Here is a 27,557-nt window from a genome sequence, read left to right as displayed (position 1 = left end):
GGCAGATTTTAAAAAGCATCCTAATGAAAGAAGCTTAATCTCCCGTACATAGAGGAGAGGTGGCTGGTCTGTGGGTCTGTGCAGCACAGGAAGCCTCTGAGCTGTGTATGATAAAGACTCCAAGGCACAGGGACCTGAGAAGTGGCTGTGGTGGTCTCGGCACTCCAGTGCCATGAGGTGCTCCAGGGAAGGGCATCTCCAGGCTCTCGCTCAGGACCGTGTCCTGAAGTAGCTGTGAGCCTTCACTGGACCATGTGCTCTGTCTGTCCCAGCACAGACCAGGATGCAGGTGGAAGTGGTGGGTTTCCAGCAGCCCTAATGCTTGGGAATATGAGAGATTAAGGTTAGTGACCATTTTTTAACTCAGTAAAGGGGAAGACAAGCTGGAGTCTGCAGTCCAGAGATATAATTAGTTCGCAGCAGTGGTGCTTTCTTGATTTAGCTTCAGAGAGCAGAACAAGACAAGGATGTTATACCCAATTAGCAATAACATACAGCCAGAGCCTCACTAGGTGAGATAACAAGCCATTTTTATAGCTCTTCTTTACGGACTTTTTTTTTGGAAAAGGGGGGGAAGAAAGAAAGGGACCAAGTCTTTATTTCTTTTCATCAGGGAACAATTATTAGTGAGCTCAGAAAGCCCGAAGCTGAGTGATCTGTTGGCCAGCGCAGATGATAAAACAAATCAAACAGCCTGGAGCTGGGCTGAGGCCGTCTGTCCATCCATCCGGGGGAGGCAGAGCCGTGTCCCGGCAAGGACACGACAAGGGCCACCCACACACCGTGGATGTGTCCTGTCTGCTGCTGTGAGGGTTTATGGCACGTGGCCTGGCAGTGCTGCTTGCTGCCCTGGAGGGACCTGGTGCAGGGAGGGTGGCCATCGGTGCTGCTGGCTGTGTCCTGAGCTGTGTCCCCTGGCGGGCACATCGGTCCCCAGCTATGTGACCCTGAGCCGTGTCCCCCAGCAGCACTCCCGTCCCCAGAGAGGTGACCCAGCCGTGTCCTCTGCCGAGCCCCGGTCAGATGGCAGCCGCCTGCCGTCTGCCAGCGCCGCTCTCCCTTTGTATTGCGGATCGATGGCCATTGATTTTTCCTCCCGTGTAAACCTGGACGGGCCGGGGCCGTGCAGGGTTTTCGTGCTCGTCTGGCTCCGTCTCTCCCGCGGCCGCGCTCGGAGCAGCCCGTGCTGGGCTCCACAGCCCACCCACCTCCCTCTCGCCCCTGCAGCGACAAAACTCAAGGACATCTGAAAAAAACAGCCTTGTAAAGAGTCAAGGAAACTCGGGTTTCATTAATCAGGTTTTAATGACGGGCTCTGCCGTTTACAGTCGCTCCCCGTGGCAGCACCCCCAGCTGGACTGGGCTGTGGCAGCTGGTTTGGGGCACCCACGGGAGCGGGGTGGCCCAGTGATTCCCTCAGTGTGAGGCATCCCTGGGGATAGTCCTTAGAGGGGGCTCAGTGTAGGGACATTCTCCCTCCTGGTGTTGCCCCTTTGCAGCCACTCCTCTCCCATGGGGCAGGGGCAGAGGCAGGGTAGGGGACAAGGGGTTGCTGTACCCTCCCTGTCCTTTCTATCCCTTTGCCAGAGTTCTACAGCCTGACAGGAATGTCCCCTCCCCCGGGGGAGCTCTGGCTTCATGGGACCCCTGGGATCCATCCCACCGCACCCTCAGCCCACCATGAGGAAACATCTCCCCGTGTGACGGGGACAGGGCGGGGGACATCCCCGCTTGTCCCCAGCAGCCGCAGAGCTGCTCTCCGGACTATTAACACCCTGCAATGATCATCAGCTCTCGTCGTAATCATTAAGACTATTAGAAAGAAATGTTGGCTCGCAGCTCGTGTCAGACTTTCCGTTCTGCTTTGCAAACGTGCACAATTAATGCCAATCAGGCGGGGGAGGCAGCCAGCTCGGATCCCGGCTGCTCCCAATCCCGGCTGTCAGCTCTCCCCATCCCGCCTGGTACATTTTCATACAATTGCTACAAACATCTGAGGGAAACTCCGCGTTCTTCGGCAGTGCTGAGTATTGTTCTCTGTTCCTTTTAATTACTCGGCATTCAGCAGCTCATCCGGCCCCGGATCGGTGGGGAAAGTAGGGATTTGTAAAACAAATATAGAAATCTGGAGACATGCCTTATTTTCCCATTTGGTGGCTACGTTAGGTTGTCTATGGCTAAATAAGAAAAACTTGTTTAATTTTTCTTTGTCTTTTCCTTCTCCCCCCTCCACTGTTGCTTTTTCCCTGTGGGGGGACAGTCTGGTCCCTGTCCCTCAGGGAACCCCAAAAGCAGGGTAAGCTTGGGACAAGGGGGGAAAAGAGCTGGAATTACTTGGCCGGATGGTGGTATAATCCTTGTTACAAAAGTACACATCAATTATAAGAATTCCTACAGTAATCTTGGAAATCTATCTTTTCTGCTGAACCAGCTCATTAAAGAGCACCATTCATTTCCATCTCTCCGGGTGAGAAGGGTTTAAATCTCCAGAGCTTTGTATTACCAAATAGACTGAGGGTGATGGACTCGTGTTAAATATTAAAAGGAAGGAGTTGATTTTTATTTTTTTTCCCCTTTTTTCCCCTCCTTCCCCCAGACTGGCAGCCAGATGAAGTGTACTGTAAGGAGAGGAGGGTGGGGGGTCCCTGCCATGAGTGCTTTCCCCAGCCGTCCATAGGTGACGCGGGGCTGTGCTCAATGGGTGCATCTGAGGACCCCCCTCACTTCCCCTCGCCCAGGGACCCCCACCAGCGCCAAGGGAGAAGGGAGGGAGGTTTCCCCAGGCCACCCTGGCAAGCCCCTGAGCCTGCGCCTGACCCGGCCGTGGCACAGGCAGGGCTTTTGTGTGCGGGCAGGGCAGCAGCGGCCGTGGGGCGAGGGACGGGCACAGAGCCCCTTTGTGTGCAGCTGCGAGCAGGGCAGCAGTGACAGAGCAGGATATGGAGATACGGACCTGCCATGGGGATGGGGAGTTGGTACCCAGGCATGAGGGGAGGGTAGCCAGGGATGGGGGAGCTGGACCCGGGGATGGGGAGCAGCGACCGGCCGGAGTCGAGGGCGGCGCGGGGCGATGTGTGCGCTGCGCCGAGGCTCTGTGCAAACATGCTAATTTGTTTTCTTTCTTGCCTCGCCTTTCAGGGTAATTGGTTGCATTTGAAGCCTTTGTGAAAGCCTTTGATTATAGTAATTTCAGCAGCGCGATCTACCCTGGATTCCTTCGTCAGATTCTTTCACAACTCAGGCACTCGGGGCTGTAATTACGGAGCGGCGCACGCCCGACTGCCACGACCGGGGCACCGCGGTGCTGCCACCATGGCTGTGGGGGCACAGGGACCTGTCACTGCGGGGGGCAATTGAACCCCCAGGATGGGGCAGGAGAGAGCCAGGATGGGGCAGGAGCTATGATGGGGAACTTTGGTCTCTGCCGTGTTGAGTTATATCTCAACTGGAGACGTGGGTGCTGCATGTGTCCAAGGTGTGGATGCCCGTGCTGGGGTGGGGTCCAGGGTGCTTTTAATTGCTGCCCAGGAGGTCTTCCTGGAGCAGCTTGGCTTTTCTGATGGTTTGATCCCGTGTCCCTGCTGTGGCTGGGACCAAAAACCCATGAGCCACCATCCCATCTGTGATGGGATGGTGGGCTGCTCAGTGGGCTCATCTCTCCAGCCCCTCTTCCCCATCCACGTGTAGGATGAAGATGTGGCACAATTGTGTGTTGGATGAGTGAGGTTTTATTTTAGGAGCTGGTACCACACCAGAGGGGGCACATCTGTACCAGCATGTCCTGCTCCCGCGCTGCACGCTGGCCCTGCCAGGACCCCGGTGCACACAGCCAGGGCTGAGCTCTGCCAAAAACACCGCTGGCGCCAAGTGGGGCCCTGACCTTTGCTAACGGGGCCACTCCCCCCCTCGCTGCTGGCATTTCATTCCCAGTCCCACTTAATGACCTTCTCGGCAGTGCCGTGCCAGCGTCTGCCACTTCCAATTACCCACGGCTGCTCAGCGCCCGGCGCAGCACGCGGGGCTCCTTCCTCCCCGCCAGGATGGCAGCGGTTACGGGGGATGTTGCACTGTGATCCTCCACCCTCGTGGCTCGGGCACCCTCAGGGACCCCCCAACGCTGCCCAGGGTTCCAAGTCCCTGGCCCAGGGCGCTGGAGTTGCGTGGCTTTCCAGAATCATTATTAACCTGTTCGAGAGCTGTTCCTGCTCACAGCGAAAATAGATCTTTAATCTCTGCCCAAAATAGCTCATTTGATGAGAGGCCTCCTTAAAGCTGACACATAAATTTAACCAGGCCACCCAAGCCCTGTGCGGGGACGTCTGCAAATGCTCAACAGCACTTGAATTGTTGAGGTTTTTTTTTAATTCCATCATTACGGACACATCTGATACCATATTTCTTCCATCGGGTCATTTGCACTGCTCAGGAGGTGATTTGCTGTGCCCTGTCCCAGTCCCCCCGGCCCTGCTCATAAACCAAAGGTTATTTTGGGGTATTTTTTGATTTTGATTTTATTGAGCAGTCTAAGGGGTTTCTTCTTGGAGCAACCACAGGAGTAGAAACCTCAGTTCTGAGTGGGATGGGAGAGACTTAGATGCTGCCCTAAGATGCCAGCAGTGAGGGGATGCTCTGTCCAGCTCTGGTGCCACTCTGTCCCTGGCCGTGTGCCTTGGCTGGTGGGCTCCATGCCATCCTGGTGTCACAGCAGCCCAAAAAAAGCATCATTCCCCTGGCAGCAAAATGTTAGCTCTGTAAGTAAAGGCGTGCTCTGGGGAAGTGGGAAATGGGGATGCTCAGTGTGTCACAGCTCTGCTTAGTGCCAGGTCCCAGGCTCACCCGACATCTTCCCAGCATCTCCCCAGCATCTCCACAGGATATGGACTGGGAGAAGCCACTTGGCTGGTCTGGGTCACTCCCCCAGCCCCCCACTTCCCCACCACCCCAGTGAGATCCTGAGCAGCAAAATAATCACTTCCAGCATCATTATCCATTGCAAACCCCAGCTTCCAATTTTAATCAGAGGAGCTGGTGTTGCTTTAAGATCTGCGGGTTTTAAAGATCACAAGAGGGGTTAGAGAAAATTACCCTTGACTCTTACATGCTAATGTAATCTCTAACCAGATCTGCAGCACTGCAGCTAAAATTGCTTTTTAGATTAACATTTAATTATTAACAGGGCCCCCTGAAAGGCCTGGGGCTGGAGCACGCGGAGGGGAGCGGATTATCCGGGTGGGATGGAGCGGCGGGCGGGCGAGGGAAGGTCATGGGGCGGCCGGCAGCACCGTCTGTGCCTCGTGGCACCCTCAGTGGCAAACTTTGGGCTTAATTTTATCTGGTGCTCACCATGGTTTATGGTGGAGTGACCTTTCTGTGCTCACCCGTTGTAGGGCTGACCTGTGGCATCACTCGCTGAGCGCTGCATCCCCTCCACCCTAAATCTGGATGGGATATTGGCATGAGCTGGCACGGCACCTGCTGGTACCACCATGGTGCCAGTAGGCAGCACCAGCCAAAATCCTGCTCACCCTGCGATGGGATGGGCACCCACTGCGTGCAGAGGGGAAGCATTCCTCCTCTGGCACCTCCTCACCCTTGCAGGGTGCCATTGGCTGGGAAACCAGTGTCTGTGGGGACCAGGGATGGTGGCAGTGGCTGTGCCAGGGCTCCTGTGGGGGTAGCACCAATGTCCCGGTGCTGCTGCAGAGGTGGCACCAATGTCCCTAGGGTTGCAGGGGAGCACCCTGGAGGGGCAATGGGATTCTCCTCCATCCATGGAAGGACAAGGGGCAGGGGTGTCCCTGGTCATGGTGAGTAGCCCTGGCACCACGGTGGGTGTTTGTTTTACTTGGCACACCAGGGACCGGTGAGGGCTTTTCTTCATTTCCCTGGTTGCTGCCAGCCTTGGCCTGGCTCCCGTGCTGTCCGTCTGTCTGTTGGGTGCTGTCAGGAGCCTCCTGTGCCTCTCCCAGCCGGGGTGACCCCATCACCTCCTGTTCTTGCGCCGAACCCAGCACTGACTTTTAATAGCCAGGGAGGACATGGCAGTGGCATGACTCAAACAGCTTTGCAGCGTCCCTGTTCATCCCCTCCTTCCTCTCCTAACCCCAAAAACTCCCTTTTAATGGGATTACACTTCAGTGGTGCCCAGGGAAGGATGCGGGCATGTTGCAGCAGAGCCTGGATGGTGACCAAGACCTTGTCCCTCACCATCCCTGCCCTGTCTGCTGCCCTCCATTGCCCAGCAACTTCACGGACCCACTTCAAGCTGAGACTTCAAAAGTTCCTTTTTCTTTTCTCCCCCTCCCGTCACATTTTCTTTTATCTAAATCCTCGCCTGCGAAAGCCTCTATCGACAGCTGCGCTGGCCTTATCTCGCCGGAGGGACCTTCGCAGGGCTCTCGGAGGAGATAAGCCCGACTTATCAGCCACTGATGTCAGAGGAGGTGCCAAACCCTCCCGTCACTGGGGCTTTAGACATAGAGGGTGGTGTTTTTTATTAAAGTCACGAAGACCTTGGGCTTATAAATAGTGTGATGTCGAGATGGATTAGCCGGGTGTGGGGTGGGAAGGAGTGGTGGGAGAGGGGAAGAATGGACTTGTGGTTGCCCCATCCCTGAAAGTGTTCAAGGCCAGGTTGGACAGGGCTTGGAGCAACCTGGTCGAGTGGAAGGTGTCCCTGCCCATGGTGGAATGGGATGAACTTTAAGGTCCCTCCCAACAGAAGCCATTCTGAGATTCTAGATGGTGACAGGGTTGTGGGATGTGGGGTTGTGGCTCCTGAGGGACCCTGCTCCAGGTGTCCACAAGAGACTTTGCTTCTGATGGGAATGTCTTGCCATGTACAGCAGTGCTGGCTGGATGATGGTGGATCCACAGCCTGGGCAGAGGCCATGCGGATTCGGGGCGTTCCGGCAAAACTGCTGAGTGTTGCCTTTCCTGCCACGAAAAAGCCAGAGCAGCTTGAACTAAATCGGATCCTGCTGATTGGAATTAGTTCAAATGCAGATGGAGCTAACTAAGCCGGCGCTAAGCGTTGGACAGCCCAGCGCCCAATTCCCATCAGCTGATTCAGGGGCTTTTCTGAGCGGCATTAACGAAATGCCACCGTGGCACAGATGCCCATTGTGCCGGGCGCCCACCCTCCCGCCCACGGGCACTCTGGGAGCTTGGGGCACCCAGCAGGGTGCCAGGGTGGACAGATGGATGGTGTTGTGGCACCAGAGCCCTCGTGGTTCTGAGTGTGCCCGTGAAGTGCAACATAGCTGTCGGAAAAATCATCTCCCCTGCGAGGCGCCGGGAGATGGGGGCAGAGGCGGGGTCTGAATTAATTGGTGGCTTTATTCAGTTTGGCAGGTGGCTCCTGCATCTCAGTGATGCTCCATGGGCAGGGCTGGGATGGCTCCAGGAGGGTGCTGGGCTGTGTATGGCAGTGGTGGTGACAACTTGTGCCAGCGTGGGGGTGTCCCCAGGGAGCTGCATTGCTGGGCCCCAGAGTCAAGGGTGCCCTCAGCTGCTGTGACAGGTCACCAGCATCTCCCCGGACCAGGGCTGTGCCTGTGCCGTCCCTGTGCCAGCACATGGTTTTGGTGACCCCCTGGGTGCTTTCCCCTTGCCTTTCCTGTGCTGGCACATGGATTCAGTGATCCCCTGGGTGCTTTCTCCTTGCTCTCAGCTGTTTGCCCCAGGGACCATCAGGGACCTGATCCTCATCCAGCAATGGCACGAGCCGCCCACGGCGCCCGTGTCTGCCAGGGACAGGGGTCAGTGTCCCCGTGAGGAGCTGCCTCTCCGCAGGGAGGAGGTGACGTCCATTGCTAATCGGCCAGATGGTGACACCCGGCGGGACGCCAGCCCTGAGGTCACCGCAGAGCTGGGGCTCAGGTACTGCAGGAGCCAGTGCCATCATCCATCCCCCGCATGGCCCTGGGTGCCCTGACCTGGGTCCACCCTGCAGGGACAGGGATGGGGACAGGGACGGGGTCAGGCAGCTCCCAGCACGGAAAATCCAGGCGGTGGGTGCGTGCCGGGGGAGCTGAGGCACCGGGAGCGGGGCTGCGTAATGAACCCCGAGTCCCGGCGGGGAGAGGCGAGCTCCTGGCAGTCAAGTGTGCTCAGGCTCTGAATAAGAAGCACTTCATTCTCTTTTCAAACTGTATAATTTCTGCCTGATTGTAATGGCATATTTTAAAATTACCAGAAATCGAAGCCAGAAAATGGATACGGCTGCTTTTACTGCGAGCTGCGTTAACAAAGGATATGTAATGCATGAAATAAAAACACCTCCCTGCCCCCCTCCTTTTTTTTTTTAAGACAGTAATAGGAGAAAATTGGTTTTGAAACTGAATAAAAGTCCCTTTCAGAGGAAATCATTTCTTTCAGGGTACCTTTGCTGAAAGTAAAATAGTGAATAATGAAAGGTGGTTACATGATTGTCTTTCATTTAGAGAGCACGAGGACAGATGGAATCTGGGAGAAATGCACGATTGGAATAATTGCATGGTAACAAGGCGCTTGTTGTGAAATTAGTATCTTAAGAAAGTAGTGAAAAAGGCTTTTACTCATGAATACTTCATTATTAGAAGAAAACAGCACAATTTGGGTTCTCCAGACACCTGCTCGGTATTAGATTACTTCCTCCTCCCCTCCTCCTCCTCACACCTTTTGCCGATGAGTCTCCATGCCACCAGTTTGCTGGGGGGGATGGGGTGAGACCGCAGCCCCACGAGCAGAGCCCAGCCAAGGGACAGACGCCCTGCATGGATCCCGTTCCAGGGACAATCCCAGAGCCTGGGAGCCCCTGCCTGTGGAGGGAGCAAGTGGCGCATGCGCAGGTACCGTCTGCACCCGTGATGGCTGTGAAGGGCTTCCAAAGGGTGACATTTAAACCAGTGGAGCACGGAGAGCCCCGAGCATGCCTCTGGGATCATCCATTCCTGCTTGGCTTCTTAGTGGTGATGGTCACGGGCTCTGCCAGCGCCTGCCCGAGGCCACCACATGCCTGAGGCCACCACATTGCTCCCCTGCACAGCAGTACCAGCACCTCTCGCCAACACTGGGGCATGTGGGAAACATCCTAGATGGCTGCAGGAGGTCACAATTCCCCCACAACAGAGAAGATGAAGTGATGTACTCAGCAGTGACACCCATCCATGACATCCAGTTGTGACCCCTGGCCATCCGTAAGCGTTCAACTGGAGAGCGATGGCTCAAGAGCTGTGACACCGTGGATGGGCACCACTGCCTGTTTTCCTGCTGCTCCCACCCACATCTCCCTGCCCTCTCCAAGTGGGAATATCTCTCCCCGCGCCAGCCGGAGTAGTGGGAGGGTGTCAGCAGCAACTGGTTATAACTCACAGCCTCGCGGCGGCTGGTGAAGGACGTACAGTGAGCAGCGCGGTGGCGGCAGTGACTTTGGCCTGACCCCTCCAGCTTTTGTCGAGCAGATTTTGATGCCAGCTGGGAGCTGGCGACAGATCCCAGGACCCCGAGTGGGATGTTAACACTGTCTTTCCCCAGCCTTGGCCGGGGTCACTCTGTGCCGGGAGGTGCTGGCTGGCACGCCAGCAGAGCAGTCTGGCACTGCTGCAGCACGGTGCCGTGGGGATGCCCCAGCTCTGCCCCCTTCCCGGTGGGAAGAGCGGAAAGCTCTGCAGGCAGCACAGATCACCCACTGAGACCTTCATATTTCTTTTATATACATTCCTATTTCTTTCAGGCTCTCCGAGTTAGTTATTGATCTCCAGAGGAGCAAAGGGCACTTGAGTGCTGTGGAGATCCCGCTGCTGGCTCTACTGGGTGGGCACAGAGTGATGGCAGCGAGGTGGGCAGGTCCCCTCCCTCACCCATGTCTCTCCTCTCTCACAGGGTACGGGGCGGCAGCGCCCGCCAGGAAACCCAGACCATGCTGGCCTGCCTGCAGAGGACCCAGAACCCCCCAGCCCAACACCTCCCCTGCCCCAACAAGGCGCTGGAGCCGCGCAAGTGTAAGTGCCTGGGGGGGTGGGCGCCCGCTTTGATGCTGTTTCCCTTATTGAAAAAGACATTTATTTAACCGATAATTAAAAAGAGCAGGAGAAGCGGGAAGGAGGGGGGGAGGAAGGAGCCAAGATAAGCAAATTAAATTGGGTTGCTGTGGTTGATAAGTCCAACTTCAGCAAATGTTGCAGAGCTGCCTGGGAAGCGTGGCAGCGGCGGCAATGGATGGTGCCATCGCCAGCCCACAGCCCCCTAAACCTCCCCAGCCCTTCCCCCCCTAATTACTTTCCCCGTTTTGCCGCAGCTCGCCTTCCCCAGGAGCTGGCCTTTCAGATAAGCTGTAAACTAGTTACATTAAAATGGGATCCAAAAGGTCACTCCGGCAAAGCACCTGTCTCTCCCAGCCTTTGTCTCTCAATCCAAACCGTGATTAAATGTATATTTAATGAGCCTGCTTTAGGCAGGCGTGTTTGACCTCCCCGGCTGGGAAAGACGCATTAAGATTCTCAAGTGATGAATGTGTGTTTTAAAGAGGGGAGTGGATATTTTTCTGCTGGTCTCAGTTGGATTTTTAAACATTGCCGGCTGAAGACAAATCAGCTGCTAAAGCTCTGCTTGTTAGGCTGTGACAGCCCCCGGGCGTTTGTTTAATGAGCTGGATTTTCCTGGAGACTTTTTTTTTCCCTCTACCTGGGCACCCCGACGCAGCTGAGTGAGCCTGGCATGGGGTTTGGGCGATGCTTTGCCCCTGTGGGGACCCCTGGCATCACTCTGGTGGGGCGTGGATCACACTGCCAGCCAGGAGGGTTATTTATTCCTGGAAGTTATTTTGTCCCTGGAAGTTATTTTATCCCTGAAAGTTACCCCTGGAAGTGTTCAAGGCCAGGTTGGATAGGGCTGGGAGCAACCTGGTCTAGTGAAAGGTGTCCCTGCCCATGGCAGGGAAGTTGAACTGGGTGGTCTTTAAGGTCCCTTCCAACCCAAACTGTTCTGGATTCCATGATTTTTTGTGTGAAGCTCCCCAAATCCAGCACAGGGAACAGGGCACCCAGTCCAGAGGTGATGTGATGGGCACCCACATGTCACAGGCGAGGAAGCAGCTTGCACTGCATCAGAGCACTTGGTGCTGCCCAGGTCTCCTCCTTTTTAGTGCCTGGAAGGAAAATGTGTGTTACTCTTGTAAAATTATTCCCAGTCCGTCATGCCTGAGCATCATGAGACACAGGGCTGGCATGAGGTGTCCTGCTCCTGGAGAACCTCATTGTGAAGGGATAATTAGCTCAGCCATGCCCACACGGTCCAAGACCTGTGGGCAGGATGAGCCTGGCAGGATTTGCTGGAGACTGGAGGTGTTCAGCACTGAATATGTTGGTGTTGAGCTGGTGTGATGCTGAGCTCAGGATACACCTGCTGGTCCCTGCAGCATTCCCTGGATACAGCTCAGCACTGTAGACCATCTCGACTCATGGGGTGAGGCCCAGGGGCACTCTCCTGCCATGGAGTTGGTGCTTTCCAGCATTTCCCACACTACTATGATGCTGAAGTAAGGAGGTTTAGGAAGCAGGAGCCCATGGGTGCTGTCACCACATGGCAGGACACTGTGGGGAGAGCTGCTCTTGGATGCAACTGTGTGTGTCCTGGGAGAGTCCCAGCCCCAGAGTTCTGGAGGTTCTGGAGCTGCACCGGTGGGATGAGGGCAGATAGCAGTGGTCTGGCCCCACGCTGGACCCTGGCAGGCTCAGGGTACCAAGTACACAGAGTTTTTGACTGGTCTCACCCATCCCTCGGGCAGGACTGTGCTCACCCTGTGTCCCCTGGGGTGGGCAGCAGGGCTGAGCTCCCCTCCAGCCCTCCATGCTGCGCTCGCCGCCGGCCGCCACCAGCCAGGTCACCTTAATCAAAGTTTAGCTGCCCGTATGTTTCCGCTCATTATGGGCCAATCCGGCCCGTCTCGCTGCTCCCTGCCTCCCACCAGCGCAGATTAAATTGCAGGTGACATCCAGGGCCACGCATCTGGCTTGGAATACAATTTTCCCTTCTTTATTTATGGCACCTGCGGTGAGCGCGGTGCAGAGGGGCCGGAGAGCAGGCACGGGGCCGAGCCTCCGGGACGCCCGTGTAGGTAATCGACACAGAGAGCGTTCTCTTAAAACCAGGCGCAATTTAGAAGTGCCTCTGATTACTTAATTTGCTCCTGAGTATCTCAGTAATTATCTTTATGGGTCTTATTTCTGTCCTCTGGCATTGTTTCTGTCGATATTAAATGAGTCTGGCTCTCGGCACATTGGCTGTCTGGCCCGGCACCACTGTGAAATCCTATTATCCTGCCCGCGCTGCTGATTAATTTTGGTATTAATTTCACGTAAAAGGTGAGCTGACTAATTTTCCTGCCCGTGCAGGGAGCTCCCAGCCCAGTGCCTTTGCCCCCCAGTTCTGCCCCTTGCCTCTCCTGCTAATTGTCATCCCCCCGTCTCCGTGCCCCCCGCACCGATGCAGCCGCATTCCAGTGGGCTTGGAGCATCCCACAAAATCCATCCTGGTAAAGCTGGAGGTGACTTTGCTGCCGTGCTCGCCGTTGCCAGCCAGTATTCCCAGGGCTGTTCCACAGGCCCTAGCCCAGCATGCTGGCATTACATCCTCAAGGAGGAGGATGCAGGAGGGTGCCAGAGCCCTCACAGCCCTGCCTGTGCCTCCTGCCTCCAGCCGAGGAGCAGGAGCCTGTGGAGAAGCATCATCCTCAGGAAAATATCACGTCCAATTAACTGCAGCAGCCTGGTCCCTTTTGATTTTATTCTGGGTGCATTACAGGAATCCTGAGCTTTATTTAAATTATAAATCAAATAATACCCCTCTCAGCTTGGCCAAACTCTTTGCTGCTCCTGTTCTCGGCAGTAACGGAGCGGTGGCTGGTATTTAATTAAATGTTACAGCCCCAGGCTGGCTGGAGGAGGGGGGCAGGATGTGTATCCCCCTAAGGGGCTGGGATCCATAGGGAGCTGGGAGACAGGGCAAGCTCACAGAGCTCCCTCCATGCTAATCTCAGGAGCATCCTCTATCGCCTACAAGAAAGATGGAGAGGGACTTTTTACAAGACCATGGAGGGACAGGACAAGGGGGAGTGGCTTCAAACCGACAGAGGGCAGGATTAGATGGAATACTAGGAAGAAATTCTTCCCTTTGAGGGTGCTGAGGCCCTGGCACAGGTTGCCCAGAGAAGCTGTGGCTGCCCCATCTCTGGAAATGTCCGAGGCCAGGTTGGACAGAGCTTGGAGCAACCTGGGCTAGTGGAAGATGTCACTTCCCATGGTAGGGGGTTGAATGGGATGAACTTTAAGGTCCCTTCCAACCCATGCCACTCCATGATTCTTTCACTGTGCACATCCTCCTGTGGGACCTGTCACCTCGGCCCTGCTGGGACAGTGTCATAAATGGCTCTCTGGGGATGGCATGAGCCCTCCCAAAGTCTGTCATTAAAACACTAATGAGAAGGGATGGTCCTTATGAGAGGTGATGGTCAGGTCTCAGCAAGTGGAGACCCAGCTCTGGGATCACCTACACCTCTCCCCGCTCACCCATAGGGACTCTCATCAGTGATAAACTTGTTTAATTACACATGGGATGAAGGCCTGTTTAATGGCTCCTCGTTACCCAATTCTGCTCATTCCAAGGGCATTTTCATTAGAGTGGCTGCAGCGAGGCTCTGCTCATGTACACACCCATAAAATATCATTTTAATTTCATGAGGGGTTACACATGAGTGAAGTAAGATTAATTCTTTCATTTTCACTTTCTGGAAGGGATCGGTTAATGATGGTTCTGTGTATTTATGTACATGCCATAAAAAGGAGTTCAATTAACTGCTGGGCCCAAAATGTGCTGTTGACTTGCACTTTCCCTGCCAGGAATCGCTGCAAAAACACTTTTCCATTGGTCACGTGCATGGTGGGGATGGAGGCTGAGGGGGGGGCTGCTCAGTGCCCATCTCTCACCAGATCAGAGCCCTGGATTTTGGATGGGCTTGGCTGGTAACACCCTGGCACACGAGGGGGTTTTGCTTTTTGTCCGAACTTCCCAGGATCACACCGGTCCATCAGCCACAGAGCAGGTTGCTGGGCACTGGCAGACCCCAGGATGGGGCACTCTGCGTTGGGGGCACCCACCCTGCTCCCCTCAGCAGTGCAAAGCCTGTGTCTTAAATTAATTCCAACACTAATTGGCTGTGGCTGAATGGGCAGAGGGGCTGGGGGGCAACTGGGAGGAGCTGCAGGACTGCTGGGGGTGGTGGGATCCCCTCCTGGTTGCAGGGTCCCCTCAGTGACTGTGTGGTGAGATGTCATTGGATTGGCATCAGGACTGTGTTGGGTGTCAAAGGGTGGCACTGGGGCAGCATTGGGATGGCATTGGCATGGCATTGTGTTGGACTGGCCTCAGGATGGCATTGGGGTGGCCTCAGGGCTCTGTTGGCTTCAGATGAGTGGCACTGGGATGGCTCTGGCATGGCAGTTGTGTTGGGGTGGCCTCAGGGTGTCTTTGGAGTGGCATCAGGGCTGTGCTGGGGCAGTGTCGGGTGACATATAGGTGGCATTGGGGCGGTATTGTGGCAGCACTGTGGTGGTGTTGGAGTGGCATCTGGGTGTCATGAGGGTGGCATTGGGGTGGCACTGGGGCATCCTCATGGGCGTGATGGCCCCCTTCCTGCACCACTGGCCTTTGCTGTGCCGGCATGGTGGCTGCAGTGGCCAGTGGTAGCCATGATGACACGGAGGCTGCAGTGGCACGGTGGCTGTGGTGGCTGCAGTGGCACGGTGGCTGTGGTGGCTGCAGTGGCACGGTGGCTGCGGTGGCCGGTGCACTGTGCACGGCACCGCGCTAATACCTCGTGGAGGAGACAAATGGGAAGTGACACGTGTGTGTGTAGACGGGTATTTGTGGTGACGCTTTGACTGCAGATAATAAAGTGCTCGCCCTGAGGTGATCCAATTCAGCAGCCGCCTCGGCAGAGCCGCGCGCCGACGAGGGGGAGAAGAAAGGGGAGGAAGAAAGGCCCGTCTGAAATGACATGTCAGCCTAAAAAGGGAACGTGTTAACGGATGAATATCTGGGGACGGCGAAGCCCGGCGCTTCCCTTTGTGCTTTGTCATGAATTTTGTTGTCTTTGCAGATTCCGGCGCTGCCGCGCGGGGTTTGCCACCTACGGTTATTCAGATGGATTTCTCCCACTATTATTTCTGTAGTTGGTTTAATTTAAGCCCCTGGAGCCAGGGTGTGTTTGTCTCAGCTCCTGGCACCAAGGATGCTCCGTGCCGGGATTTGGGGGGGCCCACAGTGGGGACTCTGCAGTGATTTTGGGGACAGTGCAGTGGTGCTGAGGGTGCTGGTCATGGTGCCTGCGGTCCCTGCACTTGGGGGGGGCTCTGGGGACCCTCCACTGCATCCGCCGTGGCCTCTGTGCCACCCATCCTGGGGACACTGTCACCATAGAAACCATGGCACAGCACAGGGTGGGAGAGCCAGGGCGATGTGACAGCAGCCCAACCTGCCCAGTGTGGCATGGGGGACACAGTGCCAGTGGTCCCTGCACCCAACAGCATTCCAAGAACAGCATGGGGGACTCAGAGGACCTGTGATTGCTCTGTCCCATGCTGCACCCCCATGCCCAGGTCACCCTGGGTCTGGGCAGGGCAGCACCCCCAGCCACCCATCAGCTCCACTTGGAACCCCCGGGATTTGCCCTGCCCTTGACCAGGGGTCACTGGCCCCAACACCCAGCTCCTGGCCCTGGCTGTGCCAGGCTCTGCCCTCCAACCCTGCAGTGCAGCCAGTTCCTGCCCAAGCAGCTTTGCCACCTGGGGCTCAGACCCAAACTTGAAGGACTGTGCTGATTTGTTAAATGTAGCAGCTTTTGTTTGTTTTCTTCCAAGTGTTTTCCAAATATTGAGGTTTCTTCCAAGTGTTTTGCAAATATTTAGGGTTTAGCTCTTACAAAATCTGTTCCCAGTGTGACAGGCAGAGAAAAAGGGGATTTTTGATGCTTTTTGAAGCTTTGAAGGCATTGGGATCTCCTTGCTGCAAGAGGAAGAGGGATCCTGGTCCCAAAGCTGGGGATGAACTCTCGACTCTCACAGAATTTAATTCATTTGGAGGCTGCAGCACTTTTATTTTTTAATAAGAGCCATTGGCACGTCTGTTCAGGTCCCCAGCATAATCCTGCCTCCCCCCAGCATCGCTCCCCTTCCCACCCCCTCCTGCCCCTGTGCAAATTAAAAATCCTGCCTAATTGCTGCCCTTCTGCCCTGCTGGCTCTGGGAGGCCAGGCAGGAGCAAACCACGAGCTCAGGGCTGGTAATGTCAGCACTTTCCTGGAAGAGGGGCAGGGCAGGATGGGGAGGGAGGGCAAGGGTGGGAAGAGGGAGGGCGAGAATGGGAAGAGGGAGGGTGAGGATGGGAAGGGACGGTGAGGATGAAGAGGGAGGGCAAGGTTTGGCAGGATTCTCAGGGCTCCCACGAAATGCCCCTTCACAGGGTGAATGTGTCGATGGGACCACATGAAGGCAGAGCAGGGGCAGATGCTTTTCTTCGGCTGCTGTCACATTTCACCCACTTTTCGGAGCCAAGCCCTCCATTGATGCTTTTTTCCCATCTGTAAAAGGGTGGAAAACATTTTCCTTTGGGACCAGGGGAAGGCAAGGCCTGTGTGCATCTCCAGGGAGCTTCCAGCCACACATCGCTGTCGGCGGCTTTATAAAGATTTCCTGCTGAGATTAGTTCTTTCATTTATTGCAAAATATTGTAGCGCTTTCGATGTGTAAAAATAAGGATTGTCCCATCTTATCTCGAAAGGAATGGAGGGGAGGGAGGGAGCAGTGAGTGTCTGTGCTACTGTTAACCAGTGAGGTGCCGTGTGCTGCTGCCACATTCCCACTTGGCTTCTCCTCATGAAATCTGTGCTGGTGGTGATCCCTGGAATGTTCCCCCTGTGCACCCCATGTCCTGCTCCCTGTCCTCTTCCAGAGGCAGGCAACTGCCTGGCAGTGCAGTGTCTCCTGCAGCATCATGGCCTGGAAATTAAAGGCACAAATTGCCAGTGCCTGCGCTTGCCCTCCTCCAGGGAAGAGAGACCCCAGCCAGGAATGCTGTCCCCCACCAGGCTGGGGAACACACAGGTTGTGGGAACAGCATGGAGCATCCTTTCTGGTGCTGGGTGTCCCTCCTGTCCTTCCTGGTCCTGAGCATCCTTCCCAGTGTCAAGTGTCCTTCCTGGTGCTGAGCACTGGTCCTGTCCTTCCTGGTTCTAAACATCCTTCCTGGTTGTGAGCATCTTTCCATTACCAAGTGTCCTTCACTGTACTGAGGATCCTTCCTGTTGCTAAGCATCCTTCCTTGTGTTGAGCATCCATCCTATCCTTCTTGATACTGAGCATCCTTCCTGGTCCTGAGTATCCTCCCTGGTGCCATTTTAATCCCACAACTGCTTTAACCAGGCAGACCGTGATTGCCAGAGCCGGAGCTGGATGCTCCTGCTCTGTGAGCTCTCTGATGCTGGATTGCTTCCTGACTGACAGCTGAGCAGCCCCATCAGGTCTGTCACTGCCGTGGAGCCTGGCCCCAAGGGCCAAAATTTAGGGCTGTGCTTTTAACCCGGCCTCACTCCCCACTTTGTAACTGCTTTAGGGCCTTTAAAGAGTACAGTTAAAAGCAGAATAAATTAGGGGGGCTTGGCAGGGTTAATTAGGGGAGCCTGACAGGGCAATTAGGGGGGCCAAGCAGCTGGGTCTCACTGAGCCCATTGTGTCCCAGTGGCGCCAAGGCTGGGGGTAACTGGGAGTGTGTGAGTTTGTGCTGCACAAGCCTTGGATCACTGGTCTCCCATTAGCTTTGGTCTCTCCTGCCATAAGAGCGGCTTTGGTTATCTTCCTTCCTCTCCTTTCTTCCCATCTTTCCTTTTTTCCCAGCCCTTGAGGGCTGTGGCTGCAGCCAGGCATGGCGTAGGGGTCCTATGGACACCAGGGATGCAAGGGATGCAGGGGATGAGGGTGATGTGGGAAATGCTGGGGATGAGGGGGATGAAGGGGATGGGGAGGATGGGGGGGAAGCCAGGGATAAGGGGTTGTGAGGGATGCAGGGAATAAGGGGATGCGAGGGACGCCTGCAGCATGTGTGCATGTCAGGAGAGGTTTCTGGGGGGTTTCTCCCATCCCCTCCCACCCCTCCTGCAGCTGCCCTCCATCTCTGTCGGACATTTTGCACTGACCCGCTGTTCCAGGCACAGCAGGGCCGGAGCTCCCTGATCCATAAACCGAGATTTATTCCAGATCGCGGCACCGGCGGGGTCTGGGATTTACATCTGTGGCTTGGGCCGGGTTTGGTGGCCAATTTGCTAAAGTAAAAAGTTGTTTAGCTGGAGGCATAATCTCATAAGCCCGTGCTGCCATTAGCCGGGGTCTCCTCTCTGCCTGGCTTTCCAATAATGCTCCGAGCAGAAGCTCGGAGTAATATAAAAAGCCATTGGATTATTACTGCGGGCGATGCATTTTCCATTTACAGTAATAAAATACTGAAGAAACAAAACAATTTAAAATTCCAATAAAATTCAAACCAAATCTTTGGCTGCTGAGCAGATTCAATTATTTAGCTGTTATTGAGTGCAGGCTGGAAAAATAGAGCAGGTCAGGGAGGGAGGGGGAGCTGGGAGCCTGGGGAGTGCCGGACTCATCCCGTGGGAATGCCAGTGAGGGAGGGAGCTGGGAGGCAGCAGAACATCTGGGAGAAGCTGTTGGTGGATGCTTGTTGCTGCCAGTGGCTGGGTTTGTTTTAGGGATGGCAAGAGCCATGGGGGTGGCGTGTGTCAGCCCCCGGTGGTCTGTGGCACATCCCACTCAGCCCCGGCGTGTCGGCTCCGATGGTCCAAGTTCAAGAGGAGGTGGGCAAGGGGGACAAACGCGGCGGTGAGTGGCTGTGTCAGGGCTGGCTGTGCCTGACGGGTGACGTGGTGGCTCGGGCGAGTTTGCATCTCGCAGTAATTACAGCCCGTCGGAAAGCAGTAATTACTGCGGAGAGCGGGAGCGCCGCCGCCGCCGCCGTGCCGGCAGCCGCCGGGAAATCGGCCTCTCTGTAATTTTCCCGGCGGGGGTTCGGTGCGTCACCCTGATATGTGACAACACACCGAATTGGTGGCTTGTCACATCCAACCCAGCTGGTGCAAAGAGGTGACAGAGGCGGCTGAGGGCTCCCTCCAGCCGGGCACTCACTGGCGCTGGGGGTGGCGGGTGGCATGCCCTTGGCCAGGCTTGGCTCACCAGGACTACTGCAGTGGGCAGTGCCAGGGGCCATCCCAAAAGTGTCACCTGCAGCCCCAGTGCCTGGGGACGGGGCTTTGGTGACATGTGCCAGGGAGCTGCAGTGACACCAGCGCCTCACTCCCTTCAGCAACAGCCCCTTGCTTTTTAATATTTTTCCTTGGAAAGGAGCATTTCCCTGGAATGTACTCATTAGGGATTCTGCAAGTGTCACCAGCTAATTAGTGTCGTGTTAATTGAGTATTCACGATGCTGCCACCTCCAAGGACAGCGGTGCCGGCATGAAGGGGAATGCAGATGTGCGTGGCTCACCATGCCACGCTGTGCTCTGCTGGTTCTGCACCATTCCATTCCATGCCATGCCATGCCGTGCCATGCCATTCTGTGCCATGCCATGCCGTGCCACTGGGCAGGGTAGTCCTGCTCACAGCCCCCTGCACTCGCTGACTTGGGGGGTGCCCGTGCCCTGCAGAACCCACCATGCACACTCACATGTGCCCACACGCCTCACCAGCTGCTCTGCAGGTGTGCCAGAGTTTTCCAGAGGCTGCCCAGTTGGTGCCCCGGATGTCCCTGGCAGGGCCAATGCCACACACCCGCACGTGTCCTGCCGGAGGGAGCTGCTGTTGCTGTGCCCTCCTGTCTCCTGGCAGCTCCATTAAATCCTACTCAAAGGCACTGGTTTTAATTGGCTTAATACACTCGTTAATAACGGTGTCTATTTAAGACACCTGTAAAAAGCCCATAACATCAGCTTAATGGGGGGAATGGCTGGCGCAGGCACTGCGTCCTGCCTGTTCAATTACTGCACTGATGGAGAGCTTTGAGAGAACAGAGAGCATGGAGAGCTTGGAGAGCACGGGGAGCATGGAGAGCTTGGAGAGAATAGAGAGCGTGGAGAGCTTGGAGAGAGGCCATGGCATCGCTGCTGCCTCCCCCACAAACACCTCTCTGATGCTGGGGGGTGATGTGGTGCCCTACAGCTGCAAATGCCCCCCTCCCCTGAATCCTGGTTTTAACACAGTGCCTGTTTCATCCGAGCATGCCACAGCCATGGAAACATCACTCGGAGCAGGATTGGGACAGGAAATGCCTTTGTTGGGGTGCGAAATGCACCCAGTGGTGCAGCTCTTCTGTGGTGACTTTGCCACCCAGCACGTGGTGGCATCAGGAATCGCTGGTCCTGGTGGATCGGGAGCACAGTACTCCCCAGCAGGGAGGCTGCAGTCCCCTGCTCCCAGATACAGGGGGGCTGCACACCCCGGGATCCTCAAAAAGGGTTCCTGGGAGGGCTGGGTCTCCTCGGTGGGGGCTGCCAGCCCCAGCCCCTCCAATATGACCATCTCCACCTTGCAAAACCTTCCTCTGAGCAGGCACCAGGTCTGGCATTCCTCGTGTGCCACAGACATCCCTTGGCAGGGCTGGGAGTTTGGGGACCAGCTGGGAACCATCATTCCCATGTGCCGACGTGTACGTGCATGTGCTTCTGTGTGTGTGTGTGTGTGTAGATTTTAAACACCTAATTTATTCCATCTATTAGATAGATTTTGTAGATTTAATCATTTTCACAGTTGGTGGCTCATTGGATACTCAAGATAAACTCCAAATGAAAGTATAATGGGAACGACAAATGAGTTTTCACACCAGAATGGCAGAAACTTGCTCAGGAAAGAGTTTGAAAGGAACAAAACTATATACATATATAATTTTTTTTTCTGCAGTGGCTTTTGCTGACTCCAGTAGGTTACCACAGTTAATTTCACCAGTTTTGTTCATCTGTAAAATTGCATAAAAGTGACATTTTTGTGCTCATTATAGGAACTGCTGATTTATGGCTGGTAAATGCAATGCTTTTCCATTTTTGGTGAGGTTCTCGTAGCAGCGCAAAGCACCCATGAAATTGCTTGTATAATGTAGTTTAAATCCAATCTCGGAGAAAGATTCCCCCGTTGGGTAAAGTGACATTTCCATTCTCCACACCGAGTTTATTTTAGGCCACTTACAAGTGACTCCGTCAGCAGGAGGGGGCAGGTTGGTGCCGTGACCTGGTTTCTGCCGGGAGCGAGTGGGATCCGGTGGGGGGGTGGTGGGTGCAGGGGTGCCAGGTCCCTTCATCCCAGCAACGCCAGATTCACCCTACCCTTTGCCCCCACAGGTGAGACGGTGGCACCGATGCATTCCCCTCGCTACCCCAGCCCCGCCGAGCTGGACGCCTACGCACAGAAGGTGGCCAACAGCCCACTGACCATCAAGATCTTCCCCACCAACATCAGGGTCCCCCAGCACAAGCACCTTAACCGGACGGTCAATGGCTACGACACCACAGGGCAGCGGTACAGCCCCTACCCCCTGCACGCCGGCGGCTACCAGGGTCTGCTGGCCATCGTCAAAGCCTCCAGCAAAAGCGTGGTGAAGAACTCGGAGGGGAAGCGGACTAAGCTCTCGCCCGCCCAGGTGGGCGTCGCTCCCTACCCCGCCTCAAGCACTTTAGCTCCAGGTCCCTCCTGCGCCGGGCAGCTGAGCTACCACGGCAGCCAGAAGCAGCTGGAGGGTCCTGTGCCCAACGTGACGGTGGCGGCCTCGGTGCTGCCGCTGGCGGGCAGGAGCCTGGCCCTGCCACCCTCCAACCTGCCCTCCATCCAGAGCATCATCTACCAGATCAATCAGCAGTGCCAGGCGCAGGGTGCCCAGCCGGGCTGCCCGGCCGTCGTGGCCGCCCACCCCAGCCCAGCCAAGCACGGCGCCTTCGGCACCGCCTACGCCGGCACCATCCTGCCCGAGTGCCGCAAGGGCGCCGACCTGGCACTGGGCTCCAACCCGGCCGCTGCCCTGGGACCCAAGGCAGGCGTCTACCCCGAGGGCATGGACTACCTGGTCTGGCAGCAGAAGCAGCAGCAGCAGCACCTGCGAATGTACAGCGGGGGCAGCGGCGGTGGGGGGGCCCTCAGCAAGTCCCCCGAGACGTGCGCGGGCGCCTCGCGCCCCTACGGCCTGGGCGGTGTGGCTGAGAAGGTGAGCTCGTCCCCCTTGAACTGCATGCACGGCAACTTCTCAGTGGGGCAGTACTTCGCTCCCCCTTGGAACAGCATCCTGGTGACCCCCAACAGTGACTGTTACAACCCGCCGGAGTTGGGGGCCGGGCCCCGCGAGCTGGGGGTGCCCCCGGCTGAGGGGCTGCCCAGCAAGACGCTCTGCAATACCTCCATCCTCAGCAGCAGCCTCCAGTCCCTGGAGTATCTCATCAACGACATCCACCCGCCCTGCATCAAGGAACAGATGCTGGGCAAGGGCTACGAGACCGTGTCTGTGCCAAGGCTCTTGGACCACCAGCACGCCCACATCCGCCTGCCCGTCTACAGATAAGGGACCGATGCTGCTCTTCCCAAACCCAGGGCGAGGACTTTGGCACGAGCCGCGCTCCCCTCCGGCACTGTGCCGGTACTGGACCGCGGAAGCGAGGGCGGGGGGACAGGGAGGGGGACACGAGGTCGGCTGCCGAAAGGGCTCCTGGGACACTGGCATTTCACCGGGGTCCCCAAACTGGATACACCCACGACCTGCTGGAAGCCGAGGCTGAAGGACTGCTTGTCTATATAGCTCAGAAATCATTTTATCTCCACGAATGTGAACAGGGAATTGCTACGAGTTGCTGCTATCCAGGGAGGGGAGGCTCTGCCACGCACTGGCAGCGCCGGGTCCGTGCGGGACAGAGCCCTGTGCTGTGGCTGGCCAGGAGGCTTCATGGTGGGTCCCGGCCCAGCTGTGGCCAGGAGGCTCCATGGTAGCCAGTCCTAGCCCAGTGGTGGCCAGGAGGCTCTGTGGTAGCCAGTCCTAGCCCAGTGGTGGCCAGGAGGCTCCATGGTGGCTGGTCCCAGCCCAGCCATGGCCAGGAAGCTCCACAGTGGCCGGTGCCAGCCCAGTGGTGGCCGGGAGGCTCCATGGTGGCCAGTCCCAGCCCGGTGGTGGCCAGTCCCAGCCCAGTGGTGGCCAGGAGGCTCCATGGTGAGCAGTCCCAGCCCAGTGGTGGCCGGTCCCAGCCCGGTGTGTGGCCGGCGTGTGGCCGCAGGGAGCTGCCACCTGACCTGTAGCTGAAGTCCGTAACTTGCACTGCTTTGATTAAAGCTAATAACTGGGGACAGTCTGGAGGCTATTTAAGAAAAACACTTGAAAACTTGAACAGATTTTTTTGCTTTTTTTGTTTTGTTTTTGTTTTGGTTTTTTTTTTTAATTATTTTTTTTTTAGTTGACTAGGCTGTACATCTACATGTTGGCTGCTACAGAGTCTCCTCCCACACTTCTTCCTCCTCATCCTCCTCCTCTCACCCGGCCCGGCAGTGGCCACCGGCTCCTATTCCCACTTAACCAGGAGGTTCAGGACCCCCTCTCCCCCTGGAACCCCCCAGCTCTCACACTTCCAGGCTGTTTTATTTCTCCCCCTTACTGTCAGTTCTACCTTGGTTCTGGGTTAGAGGTGACCGTGGTACCAGGGCACTCACATACCTCCTTTTTTTCTCTTTTTTTTTAAAAAAAAACCCCCCAACAATTCCAAAATGCTCGTTATGGTCCGTTATTCACTCTGTGTAATTCCGTGTTTAATAGATTTGTTCATTTAAAAAAGGCTCCTCACCACTAAATACAAAGTGTTTTGATGTTTAAAGGTAAAAGAAGAATAATATCCTGATGAAACCCAAGGTGATTGTGCTCGGAAAAGAGGTACTGTATCCCTGAAAGCCTGTTCAAGCACTAAGTGCATTTACAAATCTCTGAGAATGTTTTTTTTTTATACTAAAATTGACCATTATATTCTACTGTGAGAAGTGCTGGCTGCACTATATTGTTTTAAAAATGAGAAAACAAATGGAAAAAAAAAAAAGGTAAAAAAGAAAAAAAAAAAAAACCAACACAAAACCCGCAAGCCGTGTGTCCGGATGGTGTTTTTCCCAAAGTAAAACCAGGATCTCGCTGGATGTGTGCTCTGGAGTCTCTTTGCTTTGCTGTGGCCTCCCCTGGGCCCCCCCAGAGCTGGGACCCCTCCCTGCTCCCTGCAGATTTTTAGGGCATGGAGGAGCACCTATAAATAACCTGTTAACGACACTGAGCCATTAATCAGTCCCCGGTGCCAGCCTCCGCCTCGCACCCAACGGGGCACGTGGCCCAGATCCCTGGGGATTAGGGCTGCGGCCTCACGTGCGTGCGTGGGATGCTCTGGGATGTTCTGGGATGTTCGGCCCTCGCCACCCCCAGGCCCCAGTGGTGGGCACTGGGATCAGGTACCGTGTCCCCCTCCCGCCGCCATCACTGGTGTGGTGGTGGCACCTCCGCTGCCTTCTGTCATCCCTGGTGAGTTTCCACTGAGTTTTCCCCCTGGCAGGAGCGTTCCTGGTGCCCAGGTGGGATGGGGGCTCTCCAAGAGCCCTGCTCTGGCTGGGGGGCTGCTCTCCTCTAAATCAGACCACCCCTGCTCTGCCTGTCAGCAGCTTTCCAGCCCCAACAGTGAGCCAGTTGCATTAGGATAACAGTATGAAGTCCCCAATAGCTCTGGGCTGTGGATGTGTCTCCCTGGCCCCATGACCTGTGGCAGTGACATGCAGCGTGTCCTTATCCCAGCCAGAGAGGGGGCTGAGGGTGGGAAGGGCTCAGTTATCTTCCTTGCATGGCTGGGAGGGCACAGGGATGGGATGGGACGGGACGGGATGGGATGGGACGGGATGGGATGGGATGGGATGGGATGGGATGGGATGGGATGGGATGGGATGGGATGGGATGGGAGAGATTGGGGTGGAATGGGGATGAGGGTGGGTACAGATACGGGGATGGAGATTAGGATGGAGATGGGATGGGGACAGAGATGGGAATGGAACATGGACAGGGATGGGGATGGGGTGGGATGAGTATGAGACAGGGATAGGGATGGGGATGGGACAGGGATATGGATGGGGTTGGGATGGAGACAGGGACAGGGATAGGATGGGATGGGAATGGGGAAGGGGATGAGGATGGGGACAGGGATGAGGACAGGGTGGGGATGGAGATAAGAGAGGAATAAGAATGGGATGGGATGGGGACAAGGACAGGGATGGTCACACAGCCATGCACTTGGAGCTACCCCGTGGCTGTGGCTGCAGCCGGGGACGGCGGCTCCATTTGTCTTGTTTGCTCACCCGCCGTAACGGCGGCGCCGATATTTATGGCGTGGCGGGAGGGGACCGCTCCGTCACCGGCTGCGAGCGGCTGACAGCCGATCCAGGGAACAAAGAGAAATTGGGACAAAAGGAAATTTTCACAGAGGTTAATGTTACTGATGGGGGGTGCCACTGCCTGCCTGCGTGTTAAAATTAGTCCGTCTGGAGGAAGATCTTCACTCAGATCTTTGTCATTAAAAAGATGCCACATCAAAGGAATGTGAGGCTGGAGCGCGGCGGGGCTGGCGGGTCCCTCTGTGCTGGGTAGCCCCTCCCTGGGGGTCCCCCAGCGCCGAAGGGGGGGCCCTCCTGGGACCGGGGTACACGGAGCTTCACTGGGGGCTCCGGGAGAAACTTTGCTCCACCAGCGGTGCCCGTGGGAGGGGGATTCATTAGCGCTGCCTCCATCAGATTTCCCAGCTCGCCATAAATCAGGGCGAGCGGCTGCGAGCGACGGCGCGATCCATCTTGCAGGTCTCCAAGTCATTACATTTCATTAGGAGGTGCGCGGGGTTTGTATTATTTAGCAGGTTAATTCTCCCCTCAGATCACTCCTTTGGAGGAGGATTTCGGTGTGTACCGGGAGACTTCAGCTGTGGAATGCAGAATAAATGGGTCCCTCCTTTGGTGGCTCCTGCCTCCAGCCAGGACTGCTGCAGTGCCGGCCCTGGCGGGCACAGGTGAGCACATGGGGACTTAAAATGTGACAGACGCTCCTGGGAGATGGGGCAGGGACCACCGAGGTGCACCCCAGCACCCAGGGCAAAGCCACCACAACCCATCACCCTCCCATTCCTGTGGGGCGCAGCTCCCCATGAGCGCTGTGGGAACGTGCCAAGGGAAACTATGCTCTTTCTGGTCTGCATACATCTTCCTATTCAAATAATAATAATAATTGCAATAATAATAATAAAAATTTCTAAGGCAGGTGTGCATGAGGCTGATATTAAACTTAGTGGTTGCCTTTGCTGTTTGGGATCGAGGAGGAGAGACAAGCAGTATAAATTGCACGGCTGCAAAAGGACTTAAAAAATCACATCTCTCATTTTGATTGATATTAGCTTCACAAATTAAGCTTTAGATTTATCTAAAAATAAATTTGCTTCCGCGCTCCGCATTCTGGATGACAAGTGCTTTTCTCTTCCCTTTGTTGGGTTTGTCATCCCTGGCAGGGCGGGGAGGGGAGGGGTGGGAGGGGGCCAGGGCCGAGCACCCCCAGTTCACCGGCCCCCAGGGTGCCCCTGCCCACCCCAGCTGAGGGTGCAACAGCTCAGGGCTTGGTGGGGCAGGGGGTAAAAGGGCCAAACTCGAGCCCTGCAGCCCTGAAGGTGGCAGAGGTGTCCTGTGCTGGGATGTCACTGTGGTGGCCACAGTGTCCCCATCCCCACCGAGCCACTGCAGGGTGATGGTTCAGGGTGCTGGGGCACAGTGACAGCCACCCTTCCCACATCCCAAATCCTTTTAAAGCACACTCACATGCAGCCCTTCAGCTTTGTGACATCAGGATTTGCACAGGAGGGGGAAAAATTGGTTTATATCTAATTTTACCGGAAAATCCCATGTCTGGTGCTGCAGCCTGGGGCAGCTGCAGTGGTGAGCCCATCTCCAGCACGCCAGATGGCTGAGTCCTCTTCCAGGGCTCCTTCAGCCACACCACATGGCCCAGCCGGGACTGGCCACTGGACCTGTAGCCACCCAGCCAGGTGAAAGCCAAGTTTATCATTTTTACCCAAGAACTGGTCTGGAAGGGGAGCAGCTCAGCTCCTCATTTGATTATGCAGCGGGAGCTGCCACCTCCGCCTCTCCCAGGGAGTGATAATGAAACATATTCATCCCTCACCCTGGGGAAATACTTAAACCACAATATGAGAGATGTATGTAAATCACATTTAAACGGAGACGGTGCCGTTAACGCTGACAGCGACTCATCACATTTGAAGATGAAGTGTCCCCATTGCTGCTAAAGCATTTGCTGAGCGAGCCGGGCTGCCCCCAAGGCCCTGGCCACGGTCTCTGCCACCGTGTCACTCTTTCCCACTTAAATCGCTCCTTCACAGCTGCACAACGTCCAGCTGTTAAAGGAAAGTGCACCCCCCGCTCCACG

The 27,557-nt window shown here is 55.9% G+C and overlaps 1 protein-coding gene across 2 annotated transcripts in view; it reads left to right on the top strand.

The window, feature by feature from the left end:
- Nucleotides 1–24,191, top strand: part of FAM222A (family with sequence similarity 222 member A) — a 30,431-nt gene extending 6,240 nt beyond the window's left edge. Inside the window, exons 1-3 of one of the 2 annotated variants that reach the window (XM_051785493.1) lie at nt 5,254–7,881; nt 9,865–9,983; nt 21,427–24,191. In XM_051785493.1, the coding sequence (XP_051641453.1) occupies nt 7,631–7,881; nt 9,865–9,983; nt 21,427–22,634 (1,578 nt within the window). In that variant the 5' untranslated portion in view covers nt 5,254–7,630 and the 3' untranslated portion in view covers nt 22,635–24,191. Of the gene's footprint in view, nt 1–5,253; nt 7,882–9,864; nt 9,984–21,426 lie in introns of those variants that run through there. The other variant, XM_051785495.1, reaches the window with a different exon arrangement.
- The last annotated feature ends 3,366 nt before the right edge of the window (nt 24,192–27,557 follow it).

Source organism: Manacus candei, unplaced genomic scaffold (assembly GCF_025592945.1).
Source record: "Manacus candei isolate 608988 ecotype Guabito, Panama unplaced genomic scaffold, ASM2559294v1 h1tg000020l, whole genome shotgun sequence".
Classification (NCBI taxonomy): domain Eukaryota; kingdom Metazoa; phylum Chordata; class Aves; order Passeriformes; family Pipridae; genus Manacus; species Manacus candei.
The sequence above is the reverse complement of the archived record's forward strand: the minus strand, read 5'-3'. Positions and strand labels throughout refer to the sequence as shown.